The following is a 13,064-nucleotide window of genomic DNA, read 5'->3' on the forward strand; positions in this document are numbered from 1 at the left end:
TATAAAACATGATAAATCACACTCTATAGCATGACCGATCATCTAGAATTCTGCATAGCTTGGCTTAAAGAGATCCATAATTTTTTTGGAGTTGTAAATTTCAGCTAAAAGGCCATATTAGTGGATTTTTTTTTTTTATGAGCAAAGGTTATTGGACAAAAATTATCAATATGGACATATTGAGAACAAAAACAATTTCTGTTCTTTGTGGTGCATGCTTGTCTATTTTTTTTTTATTACTTCAATTTTGTAATTAGGCATCAAACTTTTAGTTTAATATTTCAATTAACCCACCCACCACCCCCTCTCCCTCATTTCCTTGAGAAGCCACCTATTCCAACACAGTATTCTTCGATGTTTCGTGTATGAAGGATTTTAGAAAGAAAAACAGGTTAGCCAAAAGGAAAATTAAAGAAAGGAGAGTGGAGAGAGTGAAGAGGAGTCTCGAGGTATATCTACAGAGAAATCAACGTTTGAGTAGAAGTCATAGCTCTTACGCGCGGAAAGGTTTGGAAAGGGGATGTCAAAGATCTTACTACACTTACATAGGGGAGAGAAGCTTTGCATATAGAGATGCACGAAAGACTCCCTCTCCATTATAACTTCTCTACTATTGTATATTATAAGATATGGGGAGATCAAAGTGGTATGATTTCTCTCTCAATATCGGATTCTATCCCAACCTCCCAAATTCTCCTATTTTCTCTCATATTTATCCCTTATCTAATCTTCTCTCTCAAATATCAGGACTCTTATTTCCTATTTTCTTTGTAGAGTTCTTTTTCTTTTCTCCCAAATATATCTTGTCTCCTGTTTCCTTAGAGTCTAAGGAGTTGTTTAACTTTGATCTTCTCTAGTTCTCGTTGTTTTACTTAATATATGGATTAAAAAATAAAAAAATATCTAAAATATATTTTAAAAAAAGCATGAGACAAGAAAAAGAAAAAGATGTAAACTAAGAAAACAGTAAATTTTAAGTATTTCAAATTTAAACTTAATGAATAAATTAAAAATTAGATCCGCTTAGACTAAGATGCATCAGGTTCATACTCATTTTTTTCCATTATTTATTCTCTTAACTCAACTTAAGGAGATAAAAGTTGGGCTCAATATGATTGGACCAATCACTCTTTTGAATCTAATTATTGTCTATCCACGTGGCAGAACATGAGCCAAAGCAATTCTGATTCTGATCGTATTTTAACTATGACTTGCCTTGAGTGCAGCAACAGATTTCCTGATTGGTTAAAATTGGACAACTTGCCGGAAATCAAATATTCAGCGGCGTTTCGAAACACCACAACCAATCAAACATCACCACGTCTTCCTAATTCTCAGTGGCTGGCGTCGGTTACCGACGAAAGCGTCCCCCTTTTTGAGTCCCAGCGAAATGACCGCGAAATTGCCGGATGCCATTATAAGGGTCCTAATGGCTTTTCCTGTGTTTTTATGAGATAGAATTACTTATTTGCCCTTGTTATTTAAGCATATGTTTATTATTTTATGAATTGGATTTTCTCCTGGCAATGAATCCACTTTTTAACCGCTTGATTTATTTATGAAATCCGTTATATTTGACTCTCCTATGCTTCGGGTTGATCAATTTAAATATGTAAAACTTTTAAATAAATTAAAATAAGATACAAAATATGTAGTTTCTTTTTAAATATATTATATCGAACCAATTTGGGCCATTTTTATTTTATTTTATTTTTTTAATCAGTTAAGCCTTGTTTTTCACTTAATTAATTGAACACACATGATAGCACAAAATGATGATTAGGAGATGGTAAATTAGACGGGCATTGATGCCAACGGAATCAATTCATGTAATTATACAATCTTTTTTAAATTACAAGCAAATAGTAATTTCGGCGCATTTATGCCATCTTTTTATTTTTATTTTTATTTCATTTTATGATCAGCCAATTATTGTAAAATAGGAAAGTGCATTTTTCCATGTGTTAATTTCTATTGAATAAAAAGGTAATTTATATAATAATTTTATAATTTATAATCACGATTCTTACGATTTTATATAATTATTTTTATAACGGTTGAGTTTATCGTTTATTTCAACCCTCATTTTCTCAACAATTATATTTTTTTCTTTCTTTTAAACCCTTACTACTCTCACTATGCCAATTGATTAGGCTCAAAGATTTTGTGAACCAAAAGGTCCAAGTCTGAAAACACTTAGACCACAATCCGTGGGTTGAATAAGAAACTAGTCAATGGCTTCTTCACGGAAATGTTGACATGGACATATTATTTTAGGCGTCTTCATAAGACTTTTGAATGTTGAATCTGTCTATTACAGCGCAGGGGCATATTAGTAAATACATACTAATATAATGAGTCGTTAATTATAATTTATACACGGTCGTACGTCTTTCTCTCTTAAACGCCAATGGGCAGGCATTTTAGTCATTTTGCTGCCACGAAAGAGAAGCAGTGAGATTCCCGCGTTTTCCACTCCTCCGCCTCTTTTATTCTCTTTCTGCTCTTTTTATTCTCTTTATCTTCCCTTCGTGTGTTTCTCTTTTTTCTGCTGAATTCCCAGTAAGCTTCTGCATTTTCCCATTTTTAGCTTCTTCTGCCCTCCCGCATACCGTAGGATCCCTCTCTTTGTTTCCGTTGGAACCGGTTTTTGACATTCCGTCCAGGTGATTGTCTGCGGAAAATCGCAATTTTGTGTCTCTTTTGGCCTTGGTAGGGTTTTCATTTGGGTATCTGGGTTTGGTGTTCCTGTTTGGTAGTTGGGAGATCGGATTTGGGTGGGGCTTTTAAATACTGAAATTGGGCCTGCTGGGTGATTCTTACAAGTCTTTGATTTTTGGTCTGTATAAGCAGGTCCGATTGTCTGAAGAATAGATCTGGTTTTACTTTTTAGCCATCTGATTTGTGTACTTTGAGCTTGCATTTAATGTGTCTCGAATGGTTTCTGAGCTCTTGTGCAACTGATTCGATCTACGCCTGTCCTCAGGAAAAAGTCTCCTTAGGCTTCTGACCTGTTTACATCGGAGAATCCTCAAAATTTTGATCTTTTATTGGAGTTTTAGAAACAATTTCCATCTTTGCGCTCTAATATATAGTGTTCGTCTTTTCTAATTTCTTCATTTGGTTCGGAGTTGTTTTGTTCCTTTTTCCGGTCATGGGAGATCAGTTCAGTAAGAAGACGGGCGAATCCCCGTCAGTGCTCCAGCTCCCGGGGAATCTGTCTTACACAGTTGAATTAAGCTCCGCTGCCTGTGTGCTCGATCCGGATGTTCAATCCTTTGACACCACCCTCCAGGCCAGCACCAATCGTGTCATCAACACTCTTGCCGTTGGAGTGGAGGTACTTTGTGCAAAGCTGTAATGAGCTGTGTAAATTTGTTAGCGGGATTGTACGAAGTGATTTGTTTCCGTGATTCTTTTTCCTGATTTTAGGATCCAAATTAGACCTAATTTTAGGATGTAATATATATTAAATAACCACCGCTAGGAGAAGAATAGATCATCGAAAAATTATTCTTTGAAATATTTTTTTGGTGTTACTAATCTATTTGACATGGTATCAAAGCAAGAGAATCGTTCTCCCGCAGCCGAAAAACCAGAGCAGGCTCTGTAGTCGCTGTGAAAGAAAGCTGGTTTAAACAAGCATCTGAACATCGCCAACGACCGTACCACCAACCCGAACGTCGTCGACGACCGCACCACCAACCCGAACATCGTCGACGACCGCATCACAAAATTGAAGACGCCCTGTTGTCGTCGTGAACAAAGAAGATGTTGTTTGCGTTTCTTTTGTTCGTCACCGTAACACCGAGTTGCCGCCACCCGAACTCTGGCTTGACTCCCAAAAGCCGCCGAACCATCCTCCTTCCTTCCAAACACAGAGCCACCACCGAACCACCAATGTCGTCAACAGAGAAGATGAAGGTGATCCTCAGTTTAATTTTTTTGTTAACTTAGGAACTATTGTTCCTTTATTTTTCTTCCAATCGAACCGGACCGGTGGGTCAACCCAACAGATCCGAACCGAATCGGCCCTATCCAAACCGGTTCGAATCAACCCGAGCCAAATTGAATAGAACTGAACTGGACTGACAGATCAGACCCAAAACTAGGTCAACCTAGCGGATCTAACCGTTTTTCCAGACCGGACCAGAAAAAAAATCCGGGTCAACCCAAAGACAGACAATGGGGAGCTATCGTCCAATCTTTGAAAAAACTAACAACCGGGTATGCACTTACTGCAGGGAAAATGGCTATTCGCAACAGTGTTGTTACGAGATTATCGGTTATCCGGAGTGGTGGGATTTCTCAAAAAAACCTCGTAAAAAGATTGCTAGAAAAGATATGATAACATCCACGAAAGAATATCAGCTATTGCCTATGACAAATGTTGCCCATCCAGGTATTATTGATAAAGCATCAGTATTATTTGCATATTCTAAGAATAGAACTTGGATTATTGATACAGGTGCATCTGATCACATGATGAGGGATTCCAGTCAATTAAAATTTGTCCTATCTTCTCCTCAGTCAGTTATTTCTATCGCCAATGGTAGTACCTCTCCTATTATTAGGGAAGGATCAATTATCTTGTCGAATAATCTTACATTAGATACTGTTCTTGTTGTTCTATTTCTTGAATACATTTTGTTGTCTGTTAGCCAAATTACTTAAACTCTTACTTGTACAGTAACTTTTTGGCCCTCATTTTGTGTCTTTTAGGATATTCTAACCCAGAAGATTCTTGGTTATAGTGTTAGACAGGGCAAACTTTACTGTTTGGAGTTAATAGAGAATGGGGGATAGAAAATCAGTTAGGTAAATCAAACTAGCAGTGAAGATAGTGCTTCAACAACTATATAGTTATGACACCGAAGACTCGGCCATCTTTCCTTTGGTTATTTTAAGAAATTGCGACCACAACTTTTTTCAGGTTTGAATAATTTAGATTTTCATTGTGACACTTGTAAACTGGCTAAGCCACCGTATTTCTTATTTACCGAGTTGGAATAAGAGTTCCAAACCTTTTGAGGTTATTCATTCTGATGTTTGAGGTCCTGCAAAGGTTCCCTCTATTTCTCAAGCTCGTTATTTTGTGACATTTATTGATAAATGCATTAGAATGACTTGGGTATCCCTGCTTATAAAAAAGAGTGATGTGTGTCTAGCTTTTCAGAAATTTCACCAAATGGTACACACTCAGTACTAGAAGCAGATTCGTGTTTTGCAATCTAACAATTATACTAAGTTTGTTGATGCATCTCTCGGTAATTTTCTGAATAATCATGAAATTCGTCATTAAACCTCATGTACCTATACCCCCAACAAAATGGATTGGCAGAGAGGAAGAATAGACAACTTTTGGAAGTAGTGTATGCTTCTCTCTTTGGCACGCACATGCCTCGGTTTTATTGGGGCAAAACTGTCAAATATGTTGCCTACCTTATCAATCGAACACCTTCTCGAGTTATAGACTTTCAAACTCCTCAACAAAAATTTCATTCCCTAATTTCCATTCTCCATCTTTTGAATCTTGAACCCCAGGTTTTTGGGTGTACCGTATATGTTCATATCCTAAAAGTTTTGCGAAATAAACTTGATCCATGTGCCAAACGATGTGTTTTTGCTCGTTATTCTGATTTTCAAAAGGGATATCGGTGCTATGATCCATACACCCAAAAGCTCCATGTAACTCTAAATACTTTTTTCCATGAATTAAAGCCTTATTTCTTAGGGGGAGTCTCTCAAAATTTTCTTCAGGGGGAGAGCTCAAGTGAAGAGAATGTTTAACAAGAGAATAACAGAGGGGTCGAGTTTATTGAATTAGAAGCGGTGAATGAATTTTTTAATCAACAAGAGAATAGTAGAGGTGCTGAGTTTATTGAGTCAGAAACGGTGAATGATTTTTTTAAGCAATCAGGTTGTCATGATGTGTAACAAGACTGTGATCCCAACCATGAAGCAAAAAGTGAATCATTAATTTCTCTTGAAGTACCTTCATAGTTGCCTTCGTCTGCACCATCAACTGAAGAATCAACCCAGAATGTTCCTCCTCAGGTAAATAAGAACCCTGTGTTTGATGAGTCGCATGAAATATGTGTTCCTACAGAAAATATAATTCCTAGATTTCCACAAAGATTGAATATGGGAGTTCTAAAAAAACAGTATGAACCTGTTCCTGAAGCCAAGATCAAATACTCTATCAACAACTATGTGTCCTCCCATAGGTTGACTAAATCGTATACATTTACTATTGATCAATTATCCAGGGTTTCTATTCCTAGTAATGTGCAGGATGCTTTAGCTGATCTAAAATGGAGAAAGGCGATGAACGAAGAGATGGAGGCTCTACAAAAAAATGTCACTTGGGAACTTGTTCCACAATATAAAGGAGTGAAGACAATTGGATGTCGATGGGTGTTTACAGTGAAACTCAAATCGGATGGAAGTATTGAAAGATATCAAACTCGACTAGTTGCAAAGGGATATATGCAAAGGTATAGGATAGACTATCAGGATACTTTTGCACCAGTAGCTAAGATCAATACAATTCGCATTTGTATATCTATAGTAGCAAATTGAGACTGGCCTCTACAACAATTTAATGTTAATAATATCTTTCTCAATGGAGACTTAGAAGAAGTCTACATGGAGCTACCACCCGAAGTTAAAAATGGTTCTTTGTGCTAAGGTGAAGTCTGTAAATTAAAGAAGTCGTTGTACGGGCTAAAACAGTCAACTAGAGCATGGTTTGGGAGATTCTCGGTTACAAATAAGGAGTTTGACTATAAGCAAAGTAACTCAAATCATACTTTGTATATAAAATACAAAGAAGAAAAAATAACAGATTTAAATGTGTATGTTGATGATATGGTCGTGACAGGAGATGACCCATGTGAAATGCAAGCTTTACAGGAATATTTAGCCACTAAATTCGAGTAAAGGATCTTGGACAACTTAAATATTTTTTGGGAATTGAGGTTGCAAGATCGAAACATGGAGTTCCCTTTCACATTGAAAATATGTATTGGATCTTTTAGCCGAAACCGGAATGCTTAATTGTAAACCAGTAGAGACGCCCATGGAAATGAATCATAAGCTCGGAATTCTTCCAGATCAAACCCCATCAAACAAAGGGCGTTATCAACGATTAGTTGAAAGATTAATCTACCTATCACACATAAAGCCAAATGTAACATATGCAGTGAACTTTGTGAGTCATTTCATGCATGCACCAAGTGAAGAACATATGAAAACTGTCTATCGGATTTTGAGATACTTAAAGAGTGCTCCAGGAAAATATTTGTTATTTTAAAAAAAAAGGTATCTTTAACATTGAAGGATATACAAATTCTGATTGGGCAAGCGATCAGACAACCAGAAGATCCACGTCGGGTTACTTTACTTTTGTGGAAGGAAATATTGTCACTTGGAAAAACAAAAAACAGAAAGTAGTATCAAGATCAAGTGATGAACCTGAATTTCGAGGAATAACTCATGGTTTATGCGAGTTGTTATGGATAAGGAATATACTGAGGGACTTAGGGATTGAATACGTTAAACCTATGAACCTCCACTGTGATAACAAGGCAGCCATCACAATTACACAAAATCCTGTTCAACATGATCGCACTAAACTTGTTGAAGTTGATCGTTATTTCATCAAGGAGAACCTCAATGCAAAGATTATACAATTCCCTTTTATTCAATCTTAGAGTTAACTGGTTAATATGCTCACGGAGGCAGTATCAGGGAAGGTATTTCATGATATAATTGACAAGTTGGGCATGACCGACATCTATGCACTAACTTGAGGAGGAGTGTGTGCAAAGCTATAGTGAACCGTGTAAATTTGTTAGCGTGATTGTAACGTGATTGAAAGAAACGATTTGTTTCCGTGATTTTTTCCCTAATTTTAGGATCTAAATTAGACCTAATTTTAGAATGTAATGTATGTTAAATAGCCTCTGTTAGGAAAAAAATAGATCATTGGAAAATCATTTTTTGAAATTTTTTTTTGGTGTTACTCTGTTTGACAGGTACGGTCCCTTTCATTTGATTCTCTGAAAGAAGTCACTGGCTGCCTCCTTGAGATGAATCAAGATGTTGCCAAAGTCATTTTAGATTGCAAAAAAGACATTTGGAAACATCAAGAATTGTTTGAACTGGTAGAAGAGTACTTTGAGAATAGTCTACAAACGCTAGACTTCTGCACTGAACTGGAAAAATGTCTCAAGCGGGCTCGCGACAGTCAACTAATTCTCCATGATGCACTACAACAATTCGAAGAGGAGCATGATGGGAATAAGAAGTATCTGAGGACAATGGAGGAGTTAAAAAATTTCAAATCTGCTGGGGACCCTTTTACAGAAGAATTCTTTCAAGTTTTTCAGTCTGTTTTTAAGCAGCAAAATTCGATGTTAGAGAAGTTGCAGCAGAGAAAGAGCAAGATTGATAAAAAAATAAAATCAGTGAAAGCATGGAGGAAGGTTTCCAGCATCATATTTGCTTCAGCTTTTGCTGTTGTTCTTATCTGCTCAGTTGTGGCAGCTGCCATGGCAGCGCCACCTGTAGCAGCGGCTTTGGCTGCAGCTGCTTCTATACCACTGGGTTCTACGGGTAAGTGGTTTCACTCACTCTGGAAGAACTATGAGGTTGCATTGAAAGGGCAAAAGGAGATCATCGGTTCAATGCAGGTGGTGACTGATATTGCTATCATAGATATGGATAGCATACGAGTTCTTGTGGACAGGATGGAGATTGAGATAAAATCCTTAATGGGTATTGCTGACTTTGCTCTCAGAGAAAATGACACAGTAAGGTTTGGTATCGAGGAACTAAAGGAGAAGCTAGGGGTGTTTAAGAAGAGAATTGAAGATTTAGCTGATCATGCAGATAAGTGCAGCAGGGACATAACAATGGCGAGAACTGTAGTCCTGCGGAGGATAATCAAACTCCCATCCTGAGTTAAGATAGAGAAGCATTCCAGGATGGAGATTGAGATGAAAAAAACACTACAGGAGTAGGTGTTTATTACGACTTGTTGAATTGACCTACAAACTCGGTTAGGTCGACTGGAGTTTTGGATTGGATATGTGGGGTGCCTTAGTCCCAATTTGATAAGGTAATTCGACTCAAATTTTCATAGATTTGAGCCTAATCTGTAACACCATGGTATTAGGACACTTAACAAATCTTAATTACTGTCTATGTATTGGGTCGTATTAGTAGCTAAAACTTGTGTAACATTAATTAAGTTATTATCTTATCTTAAATCCAAGAGAGGCGTCTGGTCCCAGACAAATTTGTCTTTGTAAACCATTTCAGGGCATTTTTTGGTCATTCCGCGGGGGTTGAGAATTAAAGAAGAAGTTAGAACAAGCTTTGTGCTGACGTAGCTTGGACTCCCGCTTCCTAATTCTGACTGGGTGGCGTCGGTCGGCGTCCTGCTAGATCCCCAGCGAAATGATCGCGAAATTGCCGGCTGCCATTGAGTCTCACCCCCATTATTATCTGATAAAAGATCGCCCCATCTTTTTTCCATTCAATGCCGATTGTCTTCTTCTTACTAATCGCTCCTAATGCCCTTTCCTTTTCATGAGATATAATTACTTATTTGCCCTTGTTATTAAATCATTTGTTTATTATTTTATGAATTGGATTTTTTTCCTGCGGATAGCTCGGAATGAATCCACTTTTTAGTATTTAAATAATTTTTTTTTAAATAAATTAAAATAAGATACGTAGTTTCATTTAAAATATATTATATCGAACCATTTTTTTTTTTTTTTTCAGTTAAGTCTCGTTTATTCACTTAATTAAACACACATGATTACACAAAATGATGATTAATTATACTTGGAGTTGAGAGTACAAATCAAGTTCATATGTTGTTAACAATAAAAGTCAGGTTAGTGGCCACATTAGCCAAATCTCTTGAATATCTTAAATTATCTCTAATTAGATGGGGTAAATGACCTATGTTTGCAGTTTGAAATGTTTCTTCTTTTTCCTCTCATTGTAGCTTCAATTATTAATCTCAATGTGAATATTTCATATGACGGTCATGTCCAACTACATGGGATCATTTTACTTTTTTATTATTAGATGATGTTTCTTTTACGTGTATATAATGCATTATAAGGGCAATTATTAGTGTATTTTTGTGTGTGTTAATTTCTATTGAATGAAGAGGTAATTTATATATGAGTTTTATAATCTATAATCACGATTCTTGCGATTTTATACAATCCATTTACAACTGTTCACTAAGTCAATTGAATAGGCTCAAAGATTTTGTGAACCAAAAGGTCAAGTGATCACATCTGAAAACTCTCACCAGCATCCGTGGGTTGAAGAAGAAGACTTGTCAATGGCTTCTTGATGGAAATGTTGAGAAGGACATATTATTTTAGGCATATTCATACGAAAGGCTTGAAAGACTTTTGAATCTTGAATCTCTTTATTCATAGCCGTACAGCGCAGGGGCATATTAGTAAATACATTCATGAGTCGTTAATTATAATTTATACATGGTCGTAAGTCTTTCTCTCTTAAACACAATGGGCAGGCATTTTAGTCATTTTGCTGCCGCGGAAGAGAAGCGGCGGTCTTGGACACAACCAGTCTGTGGCTTCTTCCTCTCTTCTCTTCCATGTCAAGCTACGGTCCCGCCCTCCACTACCGTTACTTCCCGCGTTGAAACTGTGAGAGAGGTTGCTTCCCGCGTTTTCCACTTCTCCGCCTCATTGTCTCATGCGTACAAGCCATTTCTCTGCTCCTCTTTTGTTCTCTTTATCTTCCGTCCATGTGTTTCTCTTTTTTCTGCTGAATTCCCAGCAAGCTTCTGCATTTTCCCATTTTTAGCTTCTTCTGCCTTCCTGCATACCTAGTGTCCCTCTCTTCGTTTCCGTTGGAACCGCTTTTTCACATTCCGTCCAGGTGATTGCCTGCGAAAAATCGAAATTTTGTGTCTCTTTTGGCCTTGGCAGGGTTTTCATTTGGGTATCTAGGTTTGGTGTTCCTGTTCGGTAGTTGGGGAGATCGGCGGATTTGGGTGGGGCTTTTACATACTGAAATTGGGCCTGCTGGGTGATTCTTACAAGTCTTTGATTTTTGGTCTGTTTTTCCTGGTCCGATTGTCTGAAGAGTAGATCAGGTTTTAATTCTTAGCCATCTGTTTTGTGTACTTTGAGCTTGCATTTAATGTGTCTCGAATGGTTTCTGAGCTCTTGGTGCAACTGATTCGATCTACGCCTGCTCTCAGGAAAAAAGTCTCCTTAGGCTTCTGACCAGTTTACATCGGAGAATCCTCAAAAAATTGATCTTTCATTGGAGTCTTAGAAACAATTTCCATCTTTCTGCTCTGATAAATAGTGTTCGTCTTTTCTAATTTCTTCATTTGGTTCGGAGTTATTTTGTTCCTTTTTCCGGTCATGGGAGGTCAGTTCAGCAAGAAGACTGGCGAATCCCCGTCAGTGCTCCAGCTCCCGGGGAATCTGTCTTACACAGCTGAATTAAACTCCTACGAGGCTGCCTGTGCGCTCGATCCGGATGTTCAATCCTTTGACACCTCCCTCCAAGCCCGCACCAACCGTGTCATCAACACTCTTGCCGTTGGAGTGGAGGTACGGTCCCTTTCATTTGATTCCCTGAAAGAAGTCACTGGCTGCCTACTTGAGATGAATCAAGAAGTTGTCAAAGTCATTTTAGATTGCAAAAAAGACATTTGGAAAAATCAAGATTTGTTTGAACTGGTAGAAGAGTACTTTGAGAATAGTCTACAAACGCTAGACTTCTGCACTGCACTGGAAAAATGTCTCAAGCGGGCTCGTGACAGTCAACTAATTCTCCATGTTGCACTACAACAATTCGAAGAGGAACATGATGGGAATAAGAAGTATCTGAGGACAATGGAGGAGTTAAAAAATTTCAAATCTGCTGGGGACCCTTTTACAGAAGAATTCTTTCAAGTTTTTCAGTCTGTTTTTAAGCAGCAAATTTCGATGTTAGAGAAGTTGCAGCAGAGAAAGAGCAAGATTGATAAAAAAATAAAATCAGTGAAAGCATGGAGGAAGGTTTCCAGCATCATATTTGCTTCAGCTTTTGCTGCTGTTCTTATCTGCTCAGTTGTGGCAGCTGCCATGGCAGCGCCACCTGTAGCAGCGGCTTTGGCTGCAGCTGCTTCTATACCACTGGGTTCTATGGGTAAGTGGTTTCACTCACTCTGGAAGAACTATGAGGTTGCATTGAAAGGGCAAAAGGAGATCATCAGCTCAATGCAGGTGGGGACTTATATTGTTATCAAAGATATGGATAGCATACGAGTTCTTGTGGACAGGATGGAGATTGAGATAAAATCCTTAATGGATATTGCTGACTTTGCTCTCAGAGATAATGACACAGTAAGGTTTGGTATCGAGGAAATAAAGAAGAAGCTAGGAGTGTTTATGAAGAGCATTGAAGATTTAGGTGAACATGCAGATAAGTGCAGCAGGGACATAAGAAGGGCGAGAACTGTAGTCCTGCAGAGGATAATCAAACACCCATACTGAGTTAAGATGGAGAAGCATCTTCCTGTAACCTGCTCAAAATACCTATTTACATGATAAGCTGTGTGATTTTTGTAGTATATATTTGTGATACGCAAAAATCACTGACTTATATTCTGGACCAATACCTTGAGCTTCTACTTATGAAAAATAACATAGGCATATTTGAAATGTTTTTAGGTCTGATCTTTAAAGTTTCTAGTTTTTATTGCTTTCACCTGTGAATCCAAAACATGTTCCACATGGTAGTCTGTTTTTTTTTATTCTGTTAATTTAAGTTATAACTTCAACTATGATCTTTGTTCTTAGTAAATTATTTATTTGTTTCATTTACAATAGCTGGTAAAACCAAGTCACTTAATCTGGTCTACGTAAATCACCTCAAGTTAACTGCTTGTCAACCAGAATTATATCTATGCAATTCATGTTTGCTTTCCATAGTAGCTAACCACTGTATTGTTTAAAGACAAGACTGATTTAGAAGATGAAGATGATGTATATTTTTCATACTTC

General features: G+C 37.5%; 2 protein-coding genes across 2 annotated transcripts; both read left to right on the plus strand.

The window, feature by feature from the left end:
• Nucleotides 1-2,542: 2,542 nt before the first annotated feature.
• LOC137953660 (UPF0496 protein 1-like) lies at nucleotides 2,543-9,360 on the plus strand. Its single transcript, XM_068801118.1, has 2 exons — nucleotides 2,543-3,340; nucleotides 8,040-9,360. Exons 1-2 carry the CDS (start codon nucleotides 3,155-3,157, stop codon nucleotides 8,964-8,966), a joined length of 1,113 nt encoding a protein of 370 aa, XP_068657219.1. The 5' UTR covers nucleotides 2,543-3,154; the 3' UTR covers nucleotides 8,967-9,360.
• A 1,243-nt stretch (nucleotides 9,361-10,603) lies between these two features.
• LOC137953203 (UPF0496 protein 1-like) lies at nucleotides 10,604-12,768 on the plus strand. Its single transcript, XM_068800478.1, has one exon. It carries the CDS (start codon nucleotides 11,436-11,438, stop codon nucleotides 12,552-12,554), a length of 1,119 nt encoding a protein of 372 aa, XP_068656579.1. The 5' UTR covers nucleotides 10,604-11,435; the 3' UTR covers nucleotides 12,555-12,768.
• Nucleotides 12,769-13,064: the final 296 nt, after the last annotated feature.

This window comes from Aristolochia californica, unplaced genomic scaffold (assembly GCF_029961685.1).
Source record: "Aristolochia californica isolate CCGP_79_NKW_82.1479 unplaced genomic scaffold, dmAriCali1.0.hap1 SCAF_16, whole genome shotgun sequence".
In the NCBI taxonomy this organism is placed as follows: domain Eukaryota; kingdom Viridiplantae; phylum Streptophyta; class Magnoliopsida; order Piperales; family Aristolochiaceae; genus Aristolochia; species Aristolochia californica.

Coding starts and splice junctions, on each gene's coding strand:
- LOC137953660 (XM_068801118.1), top strand. CDS start 3,155: ATGGGAGATCAGTTCAGTAAGAAGACGGGCGAATCCCCGTCAGTGCTC. Junction 3,341..8,039: donor CTCTTGCCGTTGGAGTGGAG/GTACTTTGTGCA, acceptor TCTGTTTGACAG/GTACGGTCCCTTTCATTTGA.
- LOC137953203 (XM_068800478.1), top strand. CDS start 11,436: ATGGGAGGTCAGTTCAGCAAGAAGACTGGCGAATCCCCGTCAGTGCTC.